This window comes from Oncorhynchus keta, chromosome 3 (genome assembly GCF_023373465.1).
Source record: "Oncorhynchus keta strain PuntledgeMale-10-30-2019 chromosome 3, Oket_V2, whole genome shotgun sequence".
In the NCBI taxonomy this organism is placed as follows: domain Eukaryota; kingdom Metazoa; phylum Chordata; class Actinopteri; order Salmoniformes; family Salmonidae; genus Oncorhynchus; species Oncorhynchus keta.
In genome coordinates, this window is record NC_068423.1 from 6,804,881 (window position 1) to 6,824,846 (window position 19,966).

General features: G+C 42.2%; 1 protein-coding gene across 2 annotated transcripts; it reads right to left on the reverse strand.

Moving 5' to 3' along the window:
* Window positions 1-6,450: 6,450 nt before the first annotated feature.
* Window positions 6,451-12,234, reverse strand: pus3 (pseudouridylate synthase 3). Of its 2 annotated transcripts, XM_052487422.1 has the most exons (8): window positions 12,069-12,208; window positions 10,413-10,520; window positions 9,559-10,001; window positions 9,015-9,292; window positions 8,495-8,687; window positions 8,220-8,329; window positions 7,770-7,942; window positions 6,451-6,935 (listed from the first exon to the last, which is right to left on the reverse strand). In XM_052487422.1, the coding sequence occupies exons 3-8, from the start codon at window positions 9,970-9,972 to the stop codon at window positions 6,691-6,693; spliced, it is 1,413 nt and encodes a 470-aa protein (XP_052343382.1). In that variant the 5' UTR covers window positions 9,973-10,001; window positions 10,413-10,520; window positions 12,069-12,208; the 3' UTR covers window positions 6,451-6,690. The 2 variants fall into 2 exon arrangements, with proteins under 2 accessions (XP_052343382.1, XP_035603276.2); XM_035747383.2 differs by lacking the exon at window positions 10,413-10,520 and having other exon boundaries at window positions 12,069-12,234.
* Between the last annotated feature and the right edge of the window lie 7,732 nt (window positions 12,235-19,966).

A 19,966-nucleotide genomic window follows, 5' to 3' on the forward strand; every position in this document is an offset into this window, starting at 1 on the left:
GCTTTATACAGGGGGAACAGATACCCATATACCACCCACCACTGCGACCTGTTTGCTGTAGTTGGCTGGCCCTCGCAACATATTTGTCGCCAAACCCACTGGCTTCAGGTCATCTAAGTCTATGCTAGATAAAGCTCCACCTTATCTCAGCTCACTGGTCACGATAACAACACCCACCCATGGCACACGCTCCAGAAGGTATAAATCAAATCAAATTTTATTTGTCACATACACATGGTTAGCAGATGTTAATGCGAGTGTAGCGAAATGCTTGTGCTTCTAGTTCCGACAATGCAGTAATAACCAACAAGTAATCTAGCTAACAATTCCAAAACGACTACCTTATAGACACAAGTGTAAGGGGATAAAGAATATGTACATAAAGATATGAGTGAGTGATGGTACAGAGCGGCATAGGCAAGATACAGTAGATGGTATTGAGTGCAGTATATACATATGAGATGAGTATGTAAACAAAGTGGCATAGTTAAAGTGGCTAGTGATACATGTATTACATAAAGACACAGTAGATGATAGAGTACAGTATATACATATGAGATTAATAATGTAGGGTATGTAAACATTATATTAGGTAGCATTGTTTAAAGTGGCTAGTGATATATTTGACATCATTTCCCATCAATTCCCATTATTAAAGTGGCTGGAGTTGAGTCAGTGTGTTGGCAGCAGCCACTCAATGTTAGTGGTGGCTGTTTAACAGTCTGATGGCCTTGAGATAGAAGCTGTTTTTCAGTCTCTCAGTCCCAGCTTTGATGCACCTGTACTGACCTCGCCTTCTGGATGATAGGGGGTGAACAGGCAGTGGCTCGGGTGGTTGTTGTCCTTGATGATCTTTATGGCCTTCCTGTAACATCGGGTGGTGTAGGTGTCCTGGAGGGCAGGTAGTTTGCCCCCGGTGATGCGTTGTGCAGACCTCACTACCCTCTGGAGAGCCTTACGGTTGTGGGCGGAGCAGTTGCCGTACCAGGCGGTGATACAGCCCGCCAGGATGCTCTCGATTGTGCATCTGTAGAAGTTTGTGAGTGCTTTTGGTGACAAGCCGAATTTCTTCAGCCTCCTGAGGTTGAAGAGGCGCTGCTGTGCCTTCTTCACGATGCGGTCTGTGTGGGTGGACCAATTCAGTTTGTCTGTGATGTGTACGCCGAGGAACTTAAAACTTACTACCCTCTCCACTACTGTTCCATCAATGTGGATAGGGGGGGTGTTCCCTCTGCTGTTTCCTGAAGTCCACAATCATCTCAGTTTTGTTGACGTTGAGTGTGAGGTTATTTTCCTGACACCACACTCCAAGGGCCCTCACCTCCTCCCTGTAGGTCATCTCGTCGTTGTTGGTAATCAAGCCTACCACTGTTGTGTCGTCCGCAAACTTGATGATTGAGTTGGAGGCGTGCGTGGCCACGCAGTCGTGGGTGAACAGGGAGTACAGGAGAGGGCTCAGAACTCACCCTTGTGGGGCCCCAGTGTCGAGGATCAGCGGGGTGGAAATGTTGTTGCCTACCCTCACCACTTGGGGGGGCCCGTCAGGAAGTCCAGTACCCAGTTCCACAGGGCGGGGTCGAGACCCAGGGTCCAGATGGGTCCAGATGGGTTAGGGTAGTGTGGTTGAGATTGCATCGTCTGTGGACCTATTTGGGCGGTAAGCAAATTGGAGTGGGTCTAGGGTGTCAGGTAGGGTGGAGGTGATATGGTCCTTGACTAGTCTCTCAAAGCACTTCATGATGACGGAAGTGAGTGCTATGGGGGCGGTAGTCGTTTAGCTCAGTTACCTTAGCTTTCTTGGGAACAGGAACAATGGTGGCCCTCTTGAAGCATGTGGGAACAACAGACTGGGATAGGGATTGATTGAATATGTCCGTAAACACACCAGCCAGCTGGTCTGCGCATGCTCTGAGGGCGCGGCTGGGGATGCCGGCTGGGGATGCCGTCTGGGCCTGCAGCCTTGCGAGGGTTGACACGTTTAAATGTTTTCCTCACGTTGTGGTCCTTCTGTAGCTCAGTTGGTAGAGCATGGCGCTTGTAACGCCAGGGTAGTGGGTTCGATCCCCGGGACCACCCATACGTAGAATGTATGCACACATGACTGTAAGTCGCTTTGGATAAAAGCGTCTGCTAAATGGCATATATATATATATATATATATACACGTCGGCTGCAGTGAAGGAGAGTCCGCATGTTTTAGCTGCGGGCCGTTTCAGTGGCACTGTATTATCCTCAAAGTGGGCAAAAAAGTTATTTAGTTTGCCTGGGAGCAAGACATTCTGGTCCGTGACTGGGCTGGTTTTCTTTTTGTAATCCGTGATTGACTGTAGACCCTGCCACATACCTCTTGTGTCTGAGCCGTTGAATTGAGATTCTACTTTGTCTCTATACTGACGCTTAGCTTGTTTGATTGCCTTGCGGAGGGAACAGTTACATTGTTTGTATTCGGTCATGTTTCCGGTCACCTTGCCCTGATTAAAAGCAGTGGTTTGGGCTTTCAGTTTCACGCGAATGCTGCCATCAATCCACAGTTTCTGGTTTGGGAATGTTTTAATCTTTGCTATGGGAACGACATCTTCAACGCACGTTCTAATGAACTCGCTCACCGAATCAGCGTATTCGTCAATGTTGTTGTCTGACGCAATACGAAACATAACCCAGTCCACGTGATGGAAGCAGTCTTGGAGTGTGGAATCAGATTGGTCGGACCAGCGTTGAACAGACCTCAGCGCGGGAGCTTCTTGTTTTAGTTTCTGTCTGTAGGCAGGGATCAACAAAATGGAGTCGTGGTCAGTTTCCCGAAAGGAGGGCGGGGCAGGGCCTTATATGCGTCAAGGAAGTTGGAATAGCAATGATCCAAGGTTTTTCCAGCCCTGGTTGCGCAATCGATATGCTGATAAAATTTAGTGAGTCTTGTTTTCAGATTAGCCTTGTTAAAATCCCCAGCTACAATGAATGCAGCCTCCGGATAAATGGATTCCAGTTTGCAAAGAGTCAAATAAAGTTTGTTCAGAGCCATCGATGTGTCTGCTTGGGGGGGAATATATAAGGCTGTGATTATAATCGAAGAGAATTCCCTTGGTAGATAATGCGGTCTACATTTGATTGTGAGGAATTCTAAATCAGGTGAACAGAAGGACTTGAGTACCTGTATGTTGTTATGATCACACCACGTCACGTTAACCATATCTCACTGGTCATCGACAAAGCCTTTCCTTCCAGTTTTCTGCTGCCAATGACTGGAACGAATTGCAATATTATTTTAATTTTTTTAACTCTGAAGCTGGAGACTTATATTTCCCTCACTAACTTTAAACATCAGCTATCAGGGCAGCTAACCGATCGCTACAGCTGTACATATCTCATCTGTAAATAGACCATCCAATCTACCTACCTCATCCCCATATTGTTTTTTAAAACTTTTCTGCTCTTTTGTACACCAGTATTTATACTTGCACATCATCATCTGCTTATCTATCACTCCAGTGTTAATTTGCTAAATTGTAATTACTTCGCTACTACGGCCTATTTATTGCCTTACCTCCTCTGGGCATTTGTACACTGTATATACTTTCTTTTTTTACTATTGTGTTATTGACTGTACACTGTTTATTCCACGTATAACTCTGTGTTGTTGTGTCGCACTGCTTTGCTTTATCTTGGACAGGTCGCAGTTGTAAATGAGAACTTGTTCTCAACTAGCCTACCTGGTTAAATAAAGGATAAATCAAAATAAATACAGAGACAATGTGCTGGGGTACAGGTTAGTCGACTAAGCCAACTCAGAGGAAACTGTCTTCATTCACAGCTGAGAATATTGATACAATAAGCAATTGAAATTGGTTCAGTGATAACATAATTAATGTTTACCTTAAACTTGTAAAATCTCCTTTCGAGGATCACTTTGTGTTGATGTGCCCTGATTCTTTTGCAAGCCAACAATGACAATCTCTGTTCTGAGAGGATAGATGCTCTGCCTTGGGTACCTAGAATAGCACACAATTGGCGGTGTTCTGAGGATGTTACAGGTATGTCAATCTATATAACATAATTTTGAAAAAAATCATCATCAAAATCTGTCAGTTTAAGCTAGAGATATCTGGGTGCCTCTCAATCCACTGCATCCGCTGATGTCGCACTTCCGCATTGAAAGGAGGCAGAGCTACTGCGATCAAGTGTTTAACCTGTTGCAACGAGCCATCCCGGATCCGGGATCGTGAATACAGCCTCAAGCTCATTACCATAACGCAACGTTAACTATTCATGAAAATCACAAATGAAATTAAATCAATATGCTAGCTCTCAAGCTTAGATTTTTGTTAACAACACTGTCATGTCAGATTTTCAAAATATGCTTCAACCATTGCAAAACAAGCATTTGTGTAAAACTATTGATAGCTAGCGTAGCATTTAGCGTAGCATTTAGCGTTAGCATTCAGCAGGCAACATTTTCACAAAAACCAGAAAAACATTCAAATAAAATCATTCATCTTTGAAGAACTTCAGATGTTTTCAATGAGGAGACTCTGTTAGATAGCAAATGTTCAGTTTTTACAAAAATATTATTTGTGCAGGACAAATCGCTCCGTTTTCTGCATCACGTTTAGCTACGAAAGAAATCTGTATCCAGGATTGTGTAAATCTATCCACAAGCTCATTAGCATAACGCAATATTAACTATTCATGAAAATCGCAAATGAAATGAAGTAAATCTATTTGCTCTCAAGCTTAGCCTTTTGTTAACAACACTGTCATCTCAGATTTTCAAAAATATGCTTCAACCATTGCAAAACAAGCATTTGTGTAACACTATTGATAGCCTAGCATAGTATTATGCCTGACATGCCTGACATTCAGCAGGCAACATTTTCACAAAAAACAGAAAAACATTCAAATAAAATAATTTACCTTTGAAGAACTTCAGATGTTTTCAATGAGGAGACTCTCAGATTGCTAATGTTCAGTTTTTACAAAAATATTATTTGTGCAGGACAAATCGCTCCGTTTTCTGCATCACGTTTAGCTACGAAAGAAATCTGTATCCAGGATTGTGTAAATCTATCCACAAGCTCATTAGCATAACGCAATATTAACTATTCATGAAAATCGCAAATGAAATGAAGTAAATCTATTTGCTCTCAAGCTTAGCCTTTTGTTAACAACACTGTCATCTCAGATTTTCAAAAATATGCTTCAACCATTGCAAAACAAGCATTTGTGTAACACTATTGATAGCCTAGCATAGTATTATGCCTGACATGCCTGACATTCAGCAGGCAACATTTTCACAAAAACCAGAAAAACATTCAAATAAAATCATTTACCTTTGAAGAACTTCAGATGTTTTCAATGAGGAGACTCTCAGATTGCTAATGTTCAGTTTTTACAAAAAGATTATTTGTGTTGACAAATCGCTCCGTTTTTTCCATCACGTTTGGGTAAGAAAAAAAACGAAAATTAAGTCATTAAAACGCGAACTTTTTTCCAAATTAACTCCATAATATCGACAGAAACATGGCAAACCGATGTTTAGAATCAATCCTCAAGGTGTTTTTCACATATCTATCGACGATAAATAGATAAATCCATCGTGGCAGTTGACTTTCTCTTCTGAAGAAATGGAACGCACATGGACCTAGAGATTACGCAATAATTTCAACACAGGACACCGGGCGGACCCCTGGTAAATGTAGTCTCTTATGGTGAATCTTCCAATGATATGCCTACAAATACGTCACAATGCTGCAGACATCTTGGACAAACCGCAGAGAGCTCAAGTTCATTCATGGCACATTCACAGCCATATAAGGAGACGATGGGAAACAGAGCCTCAAATTCTGCTCATTTCCTGTTTGAGGTTTCATCTTGGTTTCGCCTGTAGCATGAGTTCTGTGGCACTCACAGATAATATCTTTGCAGTTTTGAAAACGTCAGTGTTTTCTTTCCAAAGCTGCCAATTATATGCATTGTCGAGCATCTTTTCGTGACAAAATATTGCGCTTAAAACGGGCACATTTTTTAATCCAATAATGACATAGCGCCCCCATAGGTTGAAGAGGTTAATAGATGAGAACATTTGCAGAATGTTGGCCAAAATCCTTCTTGCGCCATCTTCTCCCAATGCCGGCCACTGGGCTTCCTCTCATCAACATATTTGGTGGTGATTGGAAATGCCTACCGGATGCTTCAGATTTATACATCTGGTTCATTGTTCCATCTGTGGATAGGTAAGAAACATCTAAGTTCGCTAGTCAACTTTCTTTAGCTTACTAGCTAGTTTAGCTCAGTGCTTCGATAATAAGCTCCCGGTATTCACTCAAATTCTACGAAAAGGTTCTGCCTGATTGTGACAAATGTTTCGACTTGAGCTTCCTTGGTGAGAACAGAGATCCTATTAAAGTACTATAATTAATTCTAATTCTATGGGTGGGCCACATAACTTGACAAATCTTCAATGATGAAAGGTTATTTTAATCCCCTATCCAAGTTCTCCATTAGACATTAAACCCTTTTGGATGAATCTCAAATTGATTTATTCCAGAGAATAACAAAAACCTACAATTGTTTCTCCATTACATAAAAAAATAATCTAAAAGTAAAATAACAGCATTAAGAATTCAGACAATATTATATGATAAGTCCAATTTCTCTAGCAGGTGTCAATCTTATGGTTTCTGATTGTCCCTGGGGTCAGAAGGACGGCGACACGTCGGGGAGGACAGACGAAATGGAGGTTTTGTGCGAGTGCTTTGGCCTTTTGCCCTTGTGTACCGTTTCGCCACCATTTTCCCCTTCTTCTCGTTCAAGCCTGCCTCTTTTAACAAAGTGTTCTATCCTGGACTCCAGGCTCTCGCAGCGTGGACGCTCAAGCAAGGGCCGATAGGTCCGCTGTTTGGTACCTTCCATCAGCCAGCAATGGGGAGAGGAGGTCCCACCTGTTGATGGAGAAAATGGGTTGTTCCATTACACACCCCCATACAAAATCCCAATGTAACCTGAGTATAAGACAACTAGCACTTGCTCATACAGGCAACTGCCAAAATAATGGTAAGTCTTGAGTAAATGAGAGATACAAAGTACACTGAAAGCAGGTGCTTTCACACAGGTATGGTTCCTGAGTTAATTAACATTCCCTCATGCTTAGGGTAATGTATAAAAATCACAGGTTGGTGGCACCTTAATTGGGGAGAACGGGCTCGTGGTATTGCCTGGAGCGGAATCAGTGGAATGGTTTCAAATACATCAGAACACACGTGTTCCAGGGGTTTGATGCCATTCCATTTGCTCCTTTCCGGCCATTATCATGAGGCTCCACTGTGCTGGACAGGCCATTATTTTCGAAACCATGGCTATGACTCCATCCACAGGGCATGAATGGTCCCGGAATGGTTTGATGAGCATGAAAACGATGCAAACCATATGCCATGGCAGTCTCGTTCACCAGATCTCAATCCAATTCAAGACTTACGGAGGATTTAGAAGCGGCGCCTGAGACAGCGTTTTCCACCACTGGAATTTCCCGTTGAAGAATGGTTAAGCATCCCTCCAATAGAGTTCCAGACACTTGTAGAATCTATGACAAGAACCATTGAAGCCGTTCTGGCTCGTGGTGGCCCAAAGCCCTATTAAAGACACTATGTTGGCGTTTCCTTTATTTTGTCAGTTACCTGTAGCCTTTGTACTTCTTGACCACAGTCTCCTATGCAGTGCTAGACAATAGGATAGGGATAAATAAAGTTGGATTTGATTTCAATGAAGGATTGACAGACCTGTGCTGTCTAGGCCTTGGATCATGCCGTGAATGACCTGGGTCTTGACTGCTGTCTGTGTCCAGTGGTGCTGCAGCGTGGCCAGGGCATGTTCCACCTCCTCAGCCTCCCTGCGCCAACTCAACCCCTCAAAATGGCAGTCGAACAGCACCAGGGGAAAGTCCACCGCCATGCTGAATGAAAAATAGAAAGACCACTCGCTTTTGTACTGGGTTGTGTTCATTAGGGCACACTAAGTCAAAATATTTTACAATGGATAAATTACAAGTTTTGGACATGTTCAGATATTACCTCCCTACTTGAGTGTTTTCTTTCGTTTGGTGAACACGACAAAGCACTATGGTGGACATGTTTTCTAATGACTTGTCTTGTTGTCCAAAATATATGTTATTTGCTTTTCTAATAAGTGTTTGGAAGAGTCTCTGGATAGCAATGCCTAGACCAACTCACCTGTATTGGGGTTTCCTGGGATTCGTCTTCACATCCAGGAGTTGATCCACTATCTCTGGGGGTTCCAGCTTCTGGCCAATCAGCAGCAGCACTGCCATTATGCACCGCACCTGGTGGAAAGAACAACAGACAACATAGCATGGAGTTAGTACTGGGTGATATAATAATACATTTTATTTGTAACGAGCTGTTCAAAAACCCAAAGCGTTAAAACATATGCAATAAGCCACAGATGAAAACATGTATGTCCAATGAGTCAGGGAGCATTCTCTGACCTGGTGATAGAGGAAGGCCAGTCCTTTGATCTCAAATATGAAGAGGTCGTATGGGTCTGCGGTAGTGGACGCAGGAGGGGGAGTTTGATGGACAGGCTGGACCGTGGCAGACAGGATGGTCCTCTGGAACTGCAGCACTCCGTTGCCCACGTCCATCTTGCAGAGGTTGCGGAAGTCGTGAGTGCCTTCGTAGCTGTAGACCAATGAGTAAGGAGAAGATGCAGGGCTGTCAGTTCAGCTTCTAAAATGACTATTGTTTCAAACTGTGGTGGCGTTTCGCCTGCTTTTTAATCTATCAGGGCGGGTTGTCCCAGCCTACCCATACTGCTGCCAACCTGACTAAATAATTTAGCTTCAGTCAGCATCATTTGACATGTTTAGATTCAATAGCAAATATTGTTCCGAAGACCTAAGCTTTGCAACCTGCCCTAGAAAGAATCTAGGGTAAACAAGACAATATGGCTCATTGTTTATTTGACCAGTCTTCAAATTACATGCAGGATAATTTGGCACCACCCACCGTTTGGCAGCCTCTGCCATCAACGTTACATCCAGAGCCCCGCGTGGGAAGTAGTACCGGTAGGTTCTAGACTGACAGTCGAAGCGCGCACTGAAGCCCTGCGGAGCAGGTGACCAGTCGAGAATCCTGATGTCCTGGGGCAGGACTCTGTTCAGCATCTTCACATAAGGTAGCTCCGCCACGTCCACTTCGTTCTTGACACCAGCGTCGACATTGGACGGGAGAGTCACTCCTAGGCCTCCACAAAACTGAGTGGAGCGCAAGTCTATGGACATGACCTGTCAAGAAAAAAATATATATATACTGTTAAGGCTACATGAGGGCAAAAAACAAATGAGAGTTGGGAATTTGTTACAATATACATGTTTATGTCCATGCATGGACAGCTAGCAACCATATAGCCTTGCTAACTTAATCTAAGGCATAACAAACTTGTCCATATGATTTGAAGTAACATAGTTGGGTTGGGAGAGGTTGCCCGCTATTGTGCCAATGTTTTCAAGAACTATTATTGATGGAGGTGTAGTAGGCCAAGTTATCTGACCTGGGAAAAGGCACTGACTCCTTTGTCAGTGCGGCCACAACGGTGATAGTTAGAACTCTGGCGATCCTGGATCAGTCGAGTCTTCAGAAGAGCCTCGAAGAGCCGGGCTTCCACAGTGCTGTCTGTGTTCTCCTGGACAGCAAAGCCCTGATAGGACCAGCCCAGGTAGGCTAAGCGGAGCGCAACATGGCGCCGAGGATGGGCAGAGAAATCAAATGGTCGGTCCCGACTCCCTCTTTTGCCCTTTTTCCTGCCACCAGCATCAGGCTTGCTGGTATCCTTCTTTCCATCAGAGTTGGTTGACACCGCCATCTCACCCTCAGTTCCTTCCTTGACCTTCTCTCTCAGCTGTGCTTTCAGTCTCCCCACCTCTCCTTCCAGGTCTCTCACTCGCTGTAGTAATTCCTCAGACATGTTGCTTTGCAAACGGCAAAATAACTTATCTGGAAAGTAAGTTAGAATGACAAAGAGTTGGACTGTGTTTGAATGTAGCTAGTAACTAAGACATTCCTTTGTAGAGTATTTCTGATTTAGTTAGTCACCAGACAGTGACAAATCTACCATACGAACTTAACCTACACAATTGTCTGCTGCAGAAGGTCAGCTTGCTAGCTGTGTAAAGATATATACATTTAGTCTAGTATGTGATTCAGATGTAGTTAGCGTGTTAGCTAGCTAGCTACCCCATTCACTGATGGTAAATGCTTTAGCGCCTATTGACGATAGTATCTTCTGACCAGAGTTTTATTAAGAGCCCTGATGCTTGCTCTAAACATTAATACGGATTACTTGCAGCACATGTGGTGGAAGAGTCAGAATTAGTTAGGTAACATAGATAATTAAGATGTCTTAACTGCATAATATGCTTATATAATTGAACGGTTGAACTCATTATTAGAATGTTTCCCTTCAGACTCTGGTGTTGGCAGTTGCACTTCCTCCCTCAGTTGGGGCTCAGTCACCTGGGGCCCAGAGAGGAGAGAAGTCAGGCTTGTCTATCACATGTCCCTGGTGCTATGCAGAATATCAGAAAGAGAAGGACAGGAGGGAACCTCGTCTTCATATATGAATGTGTCTAACTATTTTAAACCACGTGAAGGGATGGTGTGATTAATGGGGAACCAATTACTTGTCTCCACAATGTCTGTGCACCAGTCACTCCCTCCTTTGGCCTTGGGGAGATGAGGTCTGAGACAAGATGTGTGGGGTAGTGTCTCGAACCATTGTATGTCATCTCGGATGTTCCACCTATCCTGGGATAATGTATGACCTAGAGGCTCACTCCCCTCAGTGAGCTTGTCCAGGCGTGTGGTCAAGAAGGGGTTTTACTTGAGATAGGAGTGTCTGGAGTTCACAATTGTATGTATGCCATAGAATGAGTTGGTGTTTGTGTTATGAAGTAACAGGGGTGAGATCCTAGCCTCGTCTTAGGGGCCAAACTCTGAACAATAAGAACAGCCTTCATAGCAAATACTATCTGGCTCTGGGATACTCCTTTCTTATATATATATCAAGTTTCACCCTGTGATCCATTCCATACATCTATTGTTTTTCATGTAGACTAAAAGGGCGTAACTCTGCTGTAAAATATATTTGTATTCTTTGTACATCAAATTTGCTTGCCACAACACGGGAGTGTTGAGATGACGTTATTATAGAAGCAATTAATTACTCTATTCAAAACGTATTAATAAGGAGAGCATAAAGTCATATCCCGATTGGTGATTGACCGCTCTCATTATTGAATTAGAATTTCCACGACACACATTTTTTGGAAACATAAGGAACGCATCTTTATATCAGCAATAAATTATAAAATAAAAGTAAAAAAGGTTAAATCACTACACAGCTTTATATTGGTTAGGTTTACTGTTCCCACATTGCTCGTTTACTGAAGACAGATGGAAGACATAGACAGCCACATGTACTACATGTATTAGTTATCTAACTGCTCTGAACACCTGTGTGTAAGCATAAATGTAGTCCGTCAACTGGAGGAACAAGGCTTGAGTATCTGTTCAAAACTGCTACAACAACTATTTTTATTTGAAATATTTCTCGCTGATATGGGCCATAACAGCATATGTTCACACCGAGAACCGGTTTGAAAGCGAAGGTTTACTTTTCTAAACGTAAAAACACAGCGTCGGAATGGTAGTTTATGTGGATCCAAATGCAGGCGAATGTAACGGCTGAAAACCCTAGCTTCTCAGTTGAAGCTGCTGAGGGGAGGACGGCCCATAATAATGGCTGGAATGTCGCAAATGGATTGGCATCAAACACATGGAAACCAATGTATTTGATACCATTCCACCTATTTCGCCCCAGCCATTACCTCGAGCCCGGTCTCCCCAATTATAAGGTGCCACCAACCTTCTGCACTACACATGAATAAAACGTGTTTTCGAGTAGTTAGTTAGCTAGTTAGCTAGCTAGCTTTATTCTGAGAACGAGGCACCAGTGAAAATAGTTTCAGCTTGCATCAGCACAATAATATCAACATATTTTACCTTTACTTTGACGTGTCGCTTTGATGAGTAAGGTTATCATTCCCTATCAAGATACTTTGGTAAAACGTGACAATGCATGCTTCAACTCGTGCCTCTACCTCGGAATTAACGCTTCAGTTCGTTCTGAATAAGACGCAAATTCTAGACGGACTTATTTCCTGTAAGGGTTTCTGGGAGTTGCAGTTCATTGTTGATACTCATTGGTATTTTAGGCAGCTATATCTTATATTTTTATGTTTATGTTGTTGGCTATAAATAAACAAATATAAAGCATGGCATCATCAAATAAACTTTATTCCCAACAAAGAATACATTTCAAGCTAAAAAAGTTTCCAATGACAGGGTAAAATATATGTGGACAGAAAGCACGCCAAGCAAACACAATATCAGCACCTTACTAACAGTAGCAGATGTGTGGAATTTGTCATGATAGTATCATTTTTAAGTACATTTTTTCGTAGCTTCTTCGTCTCAAGTCTTGAAATAGACACATTCCGAGTAAGGCTCCAAAGACCTAGAGGACACAACAAATTAGTCAGTTAGCTGTGAATGTGTTGACACACATGTTCTACATATGCCTCTTGTTTGTGTAAATGTGACACAATAACGCATGTCTTATGCTGTCAAAATAGAACATGATGGACAGATTGACATTTGTTTACCTCCACAACCCCCAGACCAATACAGGCAGCAGCCACCCATTCCAGGTTCTTCCCCGGGCATTGTCTGATGGTTTGGACACAACCCTAAGGATTATACAGTCACTATCATCAATCAATATGATGACACTATGATGGCTCTCTCGTTCTGTGTGTGTGTGTGTGTGTGTGTGTGTGTGTGTGTGTGTGTGTGTGTGTGTGTGTGTGTGTGTGTGTGTGTGTGTGTGTGTGTGTGTGTGTGTGTGTGTGTGTGTGTGTGTGTGTGTGTGTGTGTGTGTGTGTGTGTGTGTGTGTGCTGACCTTCAGTTATACAGTGGTTTTACTAATGACGTGGCCACAGAAATCATACTCTACCAGGCAGCATGAGGCTGGGACTGAGCTTCTGTTGCCCCAGCCCTTACTGCGGAACCAGTCGGTGTAGTTCTCTGCACCACAGCAGTGGTACTGCAACACAGCAACATACAGGACAACATATGAAGTACACACACACACATGCAAAACACACACACACACAGGTCCAACCAATGTCAGACTATATTACAATATATTACAGTTGCGTGTAATATACAACTTCCAATGGATGGATTTCCTTTTTCATAATGCATCACAGCAGTTACTGACGGATACAACAGGTGATCATTGTTCTCGTCAATAGTGATAGGCCAATGGTTGAATAAAGCTGTGGTAACTGTGTCACCTCATCCTGAACATCATCTATGACAGGTCTGTTCTTCACGCTGAGATCACGGAGCGGGCATTCTTTTTGATTGTCTCATCCACCTGCAGAGGGCAGTATAGGACATAATGAATTACATTTGCAATTATACAGCACATTCACCAAAACAGCTCATCGGTTCCCCACTATTTCGTCCAAGGCGCTGCACAGAGGCTTTAGATGTAACAATTGCAGCAGCAACCACAAACCTTTCCTATTGAAACTATTGTGGGCTTTGAAGTAGGGGGCAGCAGAGCTAGGCAGAGGGGCGTAGCTTTCTGCCCAACAAAATGCATGGGAACTCGAGAAGCACTGCTGTTTATTGTGAAATATTTATCTTCAATACTGAAAAGCATTTGCAAAATGCAACACACAATTGACATATATCACCTTACTTTGAAGGACATTACAGGGAAATCCCTGCTACAATCTCCATAGTCAGGATCATGACAAGGATCTCAGCATTATTAAATGGCAGAGCAAAGAAAACGTGTTATTGCAAATTATTTTATTTATTTATTCATTATTTTACCAGGTAAGTTGACTGAGAACACATTCTCATTTGCAGCAACGACCTAGGGAATAGTTACAGGGGAGAGGGATGAATGAGCCAATTGTAAACTGGGGATTATTAGGTGACCATGATAGTTTGAGGGCCAGATTGGGAATTTAGCCAGGACACCGGGGTTAACACCCCTACTCTTACAATAAGTGCCATGGGATCTTTTTTTAATTCTTTTTTTTATACAATGTTTATTATTTTCCAGCCATGGGATCTTTAATGACCTCAGAGAGTCAGGACACCCATCTGAAAGACAGCACCCTACACAGGGCAGTGTCCCCAATCACTGCCCTGGGGCATTGGGATATTATTTTAGACCAGAGGAAAGAGTGCCTCCTACTGGCCCTCCAAAACCACTTCCAGCAGCATCTGGTCTCCCATCCAGGAACTGACCAGGACCAACGCTGCTTAGCTTCAGAAGCAAGCCAGCAGTGGTATGCAGGGTGTATGCTGCTGAGTATTGCAAGCTCATGGAGCTTTCTTTAATTCTGGTCTTGATGACCACAAGGTGTTGATTCCAACCTGATTCAGCCTGCACTCATGGTATCCAAAATAATTAGCTTTAAAGGTCCAAAGCAGCCTTTAAGTACCGTACTGTGATTGCTTTCAATTAAAATAGTTTTAAAAACATTTTTTGAAATAGTTTCTTAGCAAAAAGCTATTTCCCAAGCAAGAATTTTGCTAGGACTGTCTGGGAGTGGTTTGAGTGGGGAGGGGAAACTGAACATTTGCTGTTATGGGTAGAGAGGTTTGGAACTTTTTTTCTTATTGGTCAATTAACTAATTTACCTCATGGTGATGTCATCGTGAAAGGCCAAAACCCCATCTCATCCAAAAAGGTCTTTTCTAACAGCTCTTACACTAAAACGGCATTATCATCATTTTCACAATTCCAAAGTATGAATCCAACCTCATAGCGTGGAAATATATATAAAACACAGGAAAATCAAGTTGGACTGCACTGGAACTTTAAGGGGCTATAATGCTAACATTGGTTACAGGGCAAAAATGCAGTAGGTCTAATTAATTGGATGTTACTCACTGCGGCCCCAAGGGAGCGACTGTCGGTCCGCGCCCCGAAGCACCCAAGGAAGATGATCGAGACTGTGATGCCCACTACGATGATGCCCTGTGCGATAAGCAACATGGAGGTGCGGGACAGACCACTGCCGGTGAAAGTCGCTAGCTCTGTGTATTTCGTGAGCGACATTGACCCATTGACAATAAGGGCAATGCCAGACACCTAGAAATAAAGCTGTGACTATTACTCCTTCAAATAGATGTTGTATAAAAACATTTAAAAGTGGTTTGAGACACAAGTCTAAGTATAGTTGAGTGTAGGCCTATATTAGTATTTTGACCCTCAAAAAAATAAAGATGTGATGAAAGTCAATACACTTTCTCCAGTTCTGGCAAGACAAGACTTGAAGACATATCATCATATCAAAATATCCTATCAAACTTTTTAAAATTTTTAAATAGAGTGTATCATAAAAAAGTATAGGCTACATTTTGTTAAAAATGAATGAGCATTTACCTTGGCATAATAATCTGCCATTTAGCCCTTGCAATGTGCTCTGAAAAATTATATATCCTCCATGCCATAACACATAGGTTTTTATATATATAGTAAATATACAGTAAATGCATTATTTCTCAATACATTTTTTGGCGAGTTATTAGCTTTATTAAGATGAATGGTAAAGACTAATGGTAGGCTATATATACAAATAAAATGAAAAGGAACTTAATGCAGAATATTCTTAGAATTTTGGAGACACAAAAAAAAGGTTATTCAATTCTGATCACGAAATTAAATGCCTTACCCCGCAGGCTAAATTATTATTCCAAATGTAAGGGTATTGGCGGAGAACAAAGGATAGAAATGGTGATGTCTCCCTCCACTGAATATATAGAATTATCCTATTCTCATTTTCTGAAATTTTGAGCCAGACCTAAACAGATTACGCATCTGATGAATGGTATTGAACAAGGTTTATGCAAAGGTCTCTGAGAAACTTGTTCTACGGCGATGATAGTTTGACTATCAAGTGTTATAGCCTAGTTAAACATTTTTTATTATTATAAAAAATGACTTTTGCCATGACAGGACAATGAACCTACATTAGATACAGTATTATGCTTTTGTAACACTTTTTTGTTGTTGTTGAGGAAAAAAATGTTCAAGATAAAACGGCAGGTGCGAGACGTAGTAATTAGGATTTCTGCAACTTTTGTCGAATAAATAAGAAACGTCACTGATGCGTACGTCATAGGTAACCCATGACACTTGTGTCCCCAAAATTAGTGCAAATGAAATGGCTGTGAGAACCTGAGTCCCTTCGATTGTTTCTATAAGAGGTGCTTTGGGAAGTGATGTTGGAAACCATTCCTTTTACTCTCAACGTGAGAACACACAATGGGCAATTCTAATCGTTAACTTTAGAAGGCCTAGAAGTAACCAATGTGGTCATTTCAGCGTTTATTTCAGCGTTTTCATTTTAGATCGCAAGCTTATTTTGAACGTATTTTTTTAGGCAATAGAATTAGGATCAAGAATACGTAATGTAATAGGACCTCTATGATGTATGTCTGGTTGTGACGTCATGGTTTAGATATAATTTTATACTCCCATCACTGCACTAAAACTCTCCAATTGTCCTTCCTGCAGGGTCAACGCCCTATGTGAGTTTATCTGAGAAGCATGGACCATCCCATACCTGTCACAATGAGAGAGACCCCAGTAGGCAGGATGAAGGTTAGGCTAGTAACATACATTTCCCACTATTTAGCCTTTTTATTGTATTGGTGAAAAAGTAAAAAGTAAGACAAAGATAGGCTATTGATATAATAAGACAAACATATTCTACTGGAGAAAAAAACAGGTTATTGATATAACAATAATTACAACATTTTTTATTTAAAAAAAAAACATTTCCTAAATAATTCACCTATCACTTGTATTTCTAGGGCACCCAAAACCCCGTGGGTCAGGGCAGCAGAGACATAGACCCCAACAGGATAACCTCAGACTTGAAGGAAGTCCTAGATTCTCTGTGAGTACGCGTTGTTTTCTTCTTCAGATTTTTGATCAGAACAACATGAATCAGACAAGCATTATATGCTACTAGGCCTCTACTCCTCCAATGGATCGTACAAAACATTAAGGACACCTGCTCTTTTCGTGACAGACTGACCAGGTCCTTATCAATGTCAATCCACTTCAATCAGTGTAGATGAAGTTGAGGAGACATGTTAAAGGATTTTTAAGCCTTGAGCCATGGATTGTGTACGTGTGCCTTTCAGAGGGTGAATGGGCAAGACAAAAATATTTAAGTGCCTTTGAACGGGGTATGGTAGTAGGTGTCAGGTACACCAGTTTGTGTCAAGAACTGCATCTCTGCTGGGGTTTTCACACTCAACAGTTTCCTGTGTGTATCAAGAATGGTCCACTACCCAAAGGACATCCAGCCAATTTGACATGACTGTGGGAAGCATTGGAGTCAACATGGGCCAGCATCAATGTTCCCTCTAAGCTGCAGCGCTGAAGTATCAGCCTGCATAGAAAAGCACAAGACTGAATTTCACTCAACTTTCTGGAGTTTCTGGGGGGGACAAAATATTACGAAGGTGTCCTTAATGTTTTGTACACTCAGTGTAAAGTGCAGTCTGTTTTATCATTCCAAGATTTTGAAACGACATCTCTTACCTCAATTTGTCTTTCCGCAATTTTCACATCCTATTTCCTCACCTCCTTGTCAATTGTATTGGAGGAGAAGGTCCAAGGTACCTCCTCTCGCACCTTCTCCTTCAAGGCGTCTTGGCAAGGAGACGAGGAGAGAGGAGGCGAGGAATCTAGGAGAGATTCATTGAGCAAGTATGCCAACAGTGCTGAGTCCGTATTATTGAATATAAAGAGGTTTTAGAATTTTAGAACTGTTTGATGACAACGTCCCTTCTTACTTACCAATGTCACACCATGGCTCTGACCAACAGGGGTGTGGGTCAGCTCAAGGACTTGGCAACCATGGTTGCAGAGGAGCCACTGTCGGATGCTCAAGTTGAAGGTGACAAAATTCACCTTGTGACGCAAATAGTGAAAAAAGACAAACACAATCATTTCTATACTTTAAATGAGTGTCAATCGCTATGCATGCCTGTCAAAAGAATTTAAAATGAAAAGAAGGTTTGTTAATTCCAGTAGCACAAACAGAAAAATAATACAATCGGAAAAATTGTGTATTTAAGGGATCTCAAGCTTAAGTTTTGGTTATAGGACCGTCATCAGTGTACAAACCAGCCATTTTCAACCAGAAGGAGTTTGTTTTCTCCTCGGGGACAATCAAGTTAATCCTTTCCTATTCTATCCTATCCCATAGCTTTCCAGGCTGTCTTTAAGCTGTTTGCCACCGATAGTCATGGCTGCATCGACGTAGTGGGTCTCTCTTCCCTATTGGACACAGTAAACATGAGACTCAGCCCCGAGCAGACTGAGGCTGCCCTACATAGGGCCGACTATGACGGTGAGGTCACTCACAAGGACATACACATGCAATGTAACCCAATGCAGGATCAAGGAATGACGCTATTGGAAATTTCACAAGATGAAAACATTCCATTTGCAATTCTAACATGTTCCACTGAATGTGAAATGCCTTTATAACCTGCTTCCAATACATTTTAAATGTATTTAGGAACTAAAAATGAACTCCAAACTAGCCTTTCAGATGTTTGTGAAATCAAAGACGGGTAGAATATGGGGTGGGTGTGAATAGTCGATTCAAGGTTTGTACTCAAAAATGTACAAATGCAGCTATTTATCAGGTACAATGTATAAGCACAGAGAACATTTCAAACTTTTAAATGTGTGTGGAGTATGTCAAGTGCAGTAATTATGTTAAATTACATTTTCAGTTGTGTATCAGAACAACCACAGGCTTAATTGGAAGATCCAATAGGATACTTTTTTTTGCCATCAGCCCCGTTTCACGCTAACATGCAATAACTTGATGACTCAAAATTATTTCGATGAGAGTACTCCAACACAGACGTTCTTTCAAATCCCCATCCCTAGTAGAACATATGAAAGCTATCTGTAATTGTATTGCAAGGAACAATAATTAAAATGTGATTTGTTTCTAGGAGATGGCGAGGTAGGTTTTCAAGACTTTCTGTGTGTGATGACAGACAGTCAGAAGTTCGCCAGGTGTATAAACGGTAAAAAGCCTGTAAGAGAGAAAAGTGTGTTTCGACAGATTTTAGATGGCATGCACATGTTCACAATGACGTCATTTTTTCAAGCCAATGAAACAGGTGCCAACTGCTCCCTCTACTCCTCCTCCCTTAATCTCTCCCTTTCTATCCCTCTCCATTGTCACCCTCTGTTCTTCCCCTTTCCCTCTCCATCAAACCTCCCCTCTCTCTCTCCATTCTCTCTCTTTCTCTCCCTCTCTCTCTCCCTGTAGCAGAGTCCCCTGACCCATCTCAGAGTGTGGATCAGTCAGACTCTGTATTCTACAAAGCCTTGAATCAGATGCTGAATGCGGGCCTCATTCCCAGCAGTGCCACTGGGGAGATAGTTCGGTAAAATACAAACGTTCTCTGAAAATATACACTAGCAGTACTTCTGGTCAGGCACTACATGTATGCAAGATTTTTAAAATTATTTTTTATATATTCAAAAAAGATATACCCCCTTTTCTCCCCAAGTTCGTGATATCCAATTACGATCCAAGTACTATCTTGTCTCTTCGCTGCAACTCCTCAACAGGCTCAGGAGATGCGAAGGTCGAGTCATGTGTCCTCCGAAACATGACCCACCCACCCACTTAACCCGGAAGCCAGCCGCACCAATGTGTCGGAGGAAACACGGTTGAACTGACGACCAAAGTCAGCCTGTAGGCGCCCGGCCCGCCACAAGGAGTCGCTAGTGCGCGATGAGGCAAGTAAAGGCCCCTGGCCA

Coding starts and splice junctions, on each gene's coding strand:
- pus3 (XM_035747383.2), bottom strand. CDS start 12,108: ATGATAACCTTACTCATCAAAGCGACACGTCAAAGTAAAG. Junction 8,688..9,014: donor ATGGCAGAGGCTGCCAAACG/GTGGGTGGTGCC, acceptor ATTGGTCTACAG/CTACGAAGGCACTCACGACT. Junction 6,936..7,769: donor CCAAGGCCTAGACAGCACAG/GTCTGTCAATCC, acceptor CTCCATCAACAG/GTGGGACCTCCTCTCCCCAT.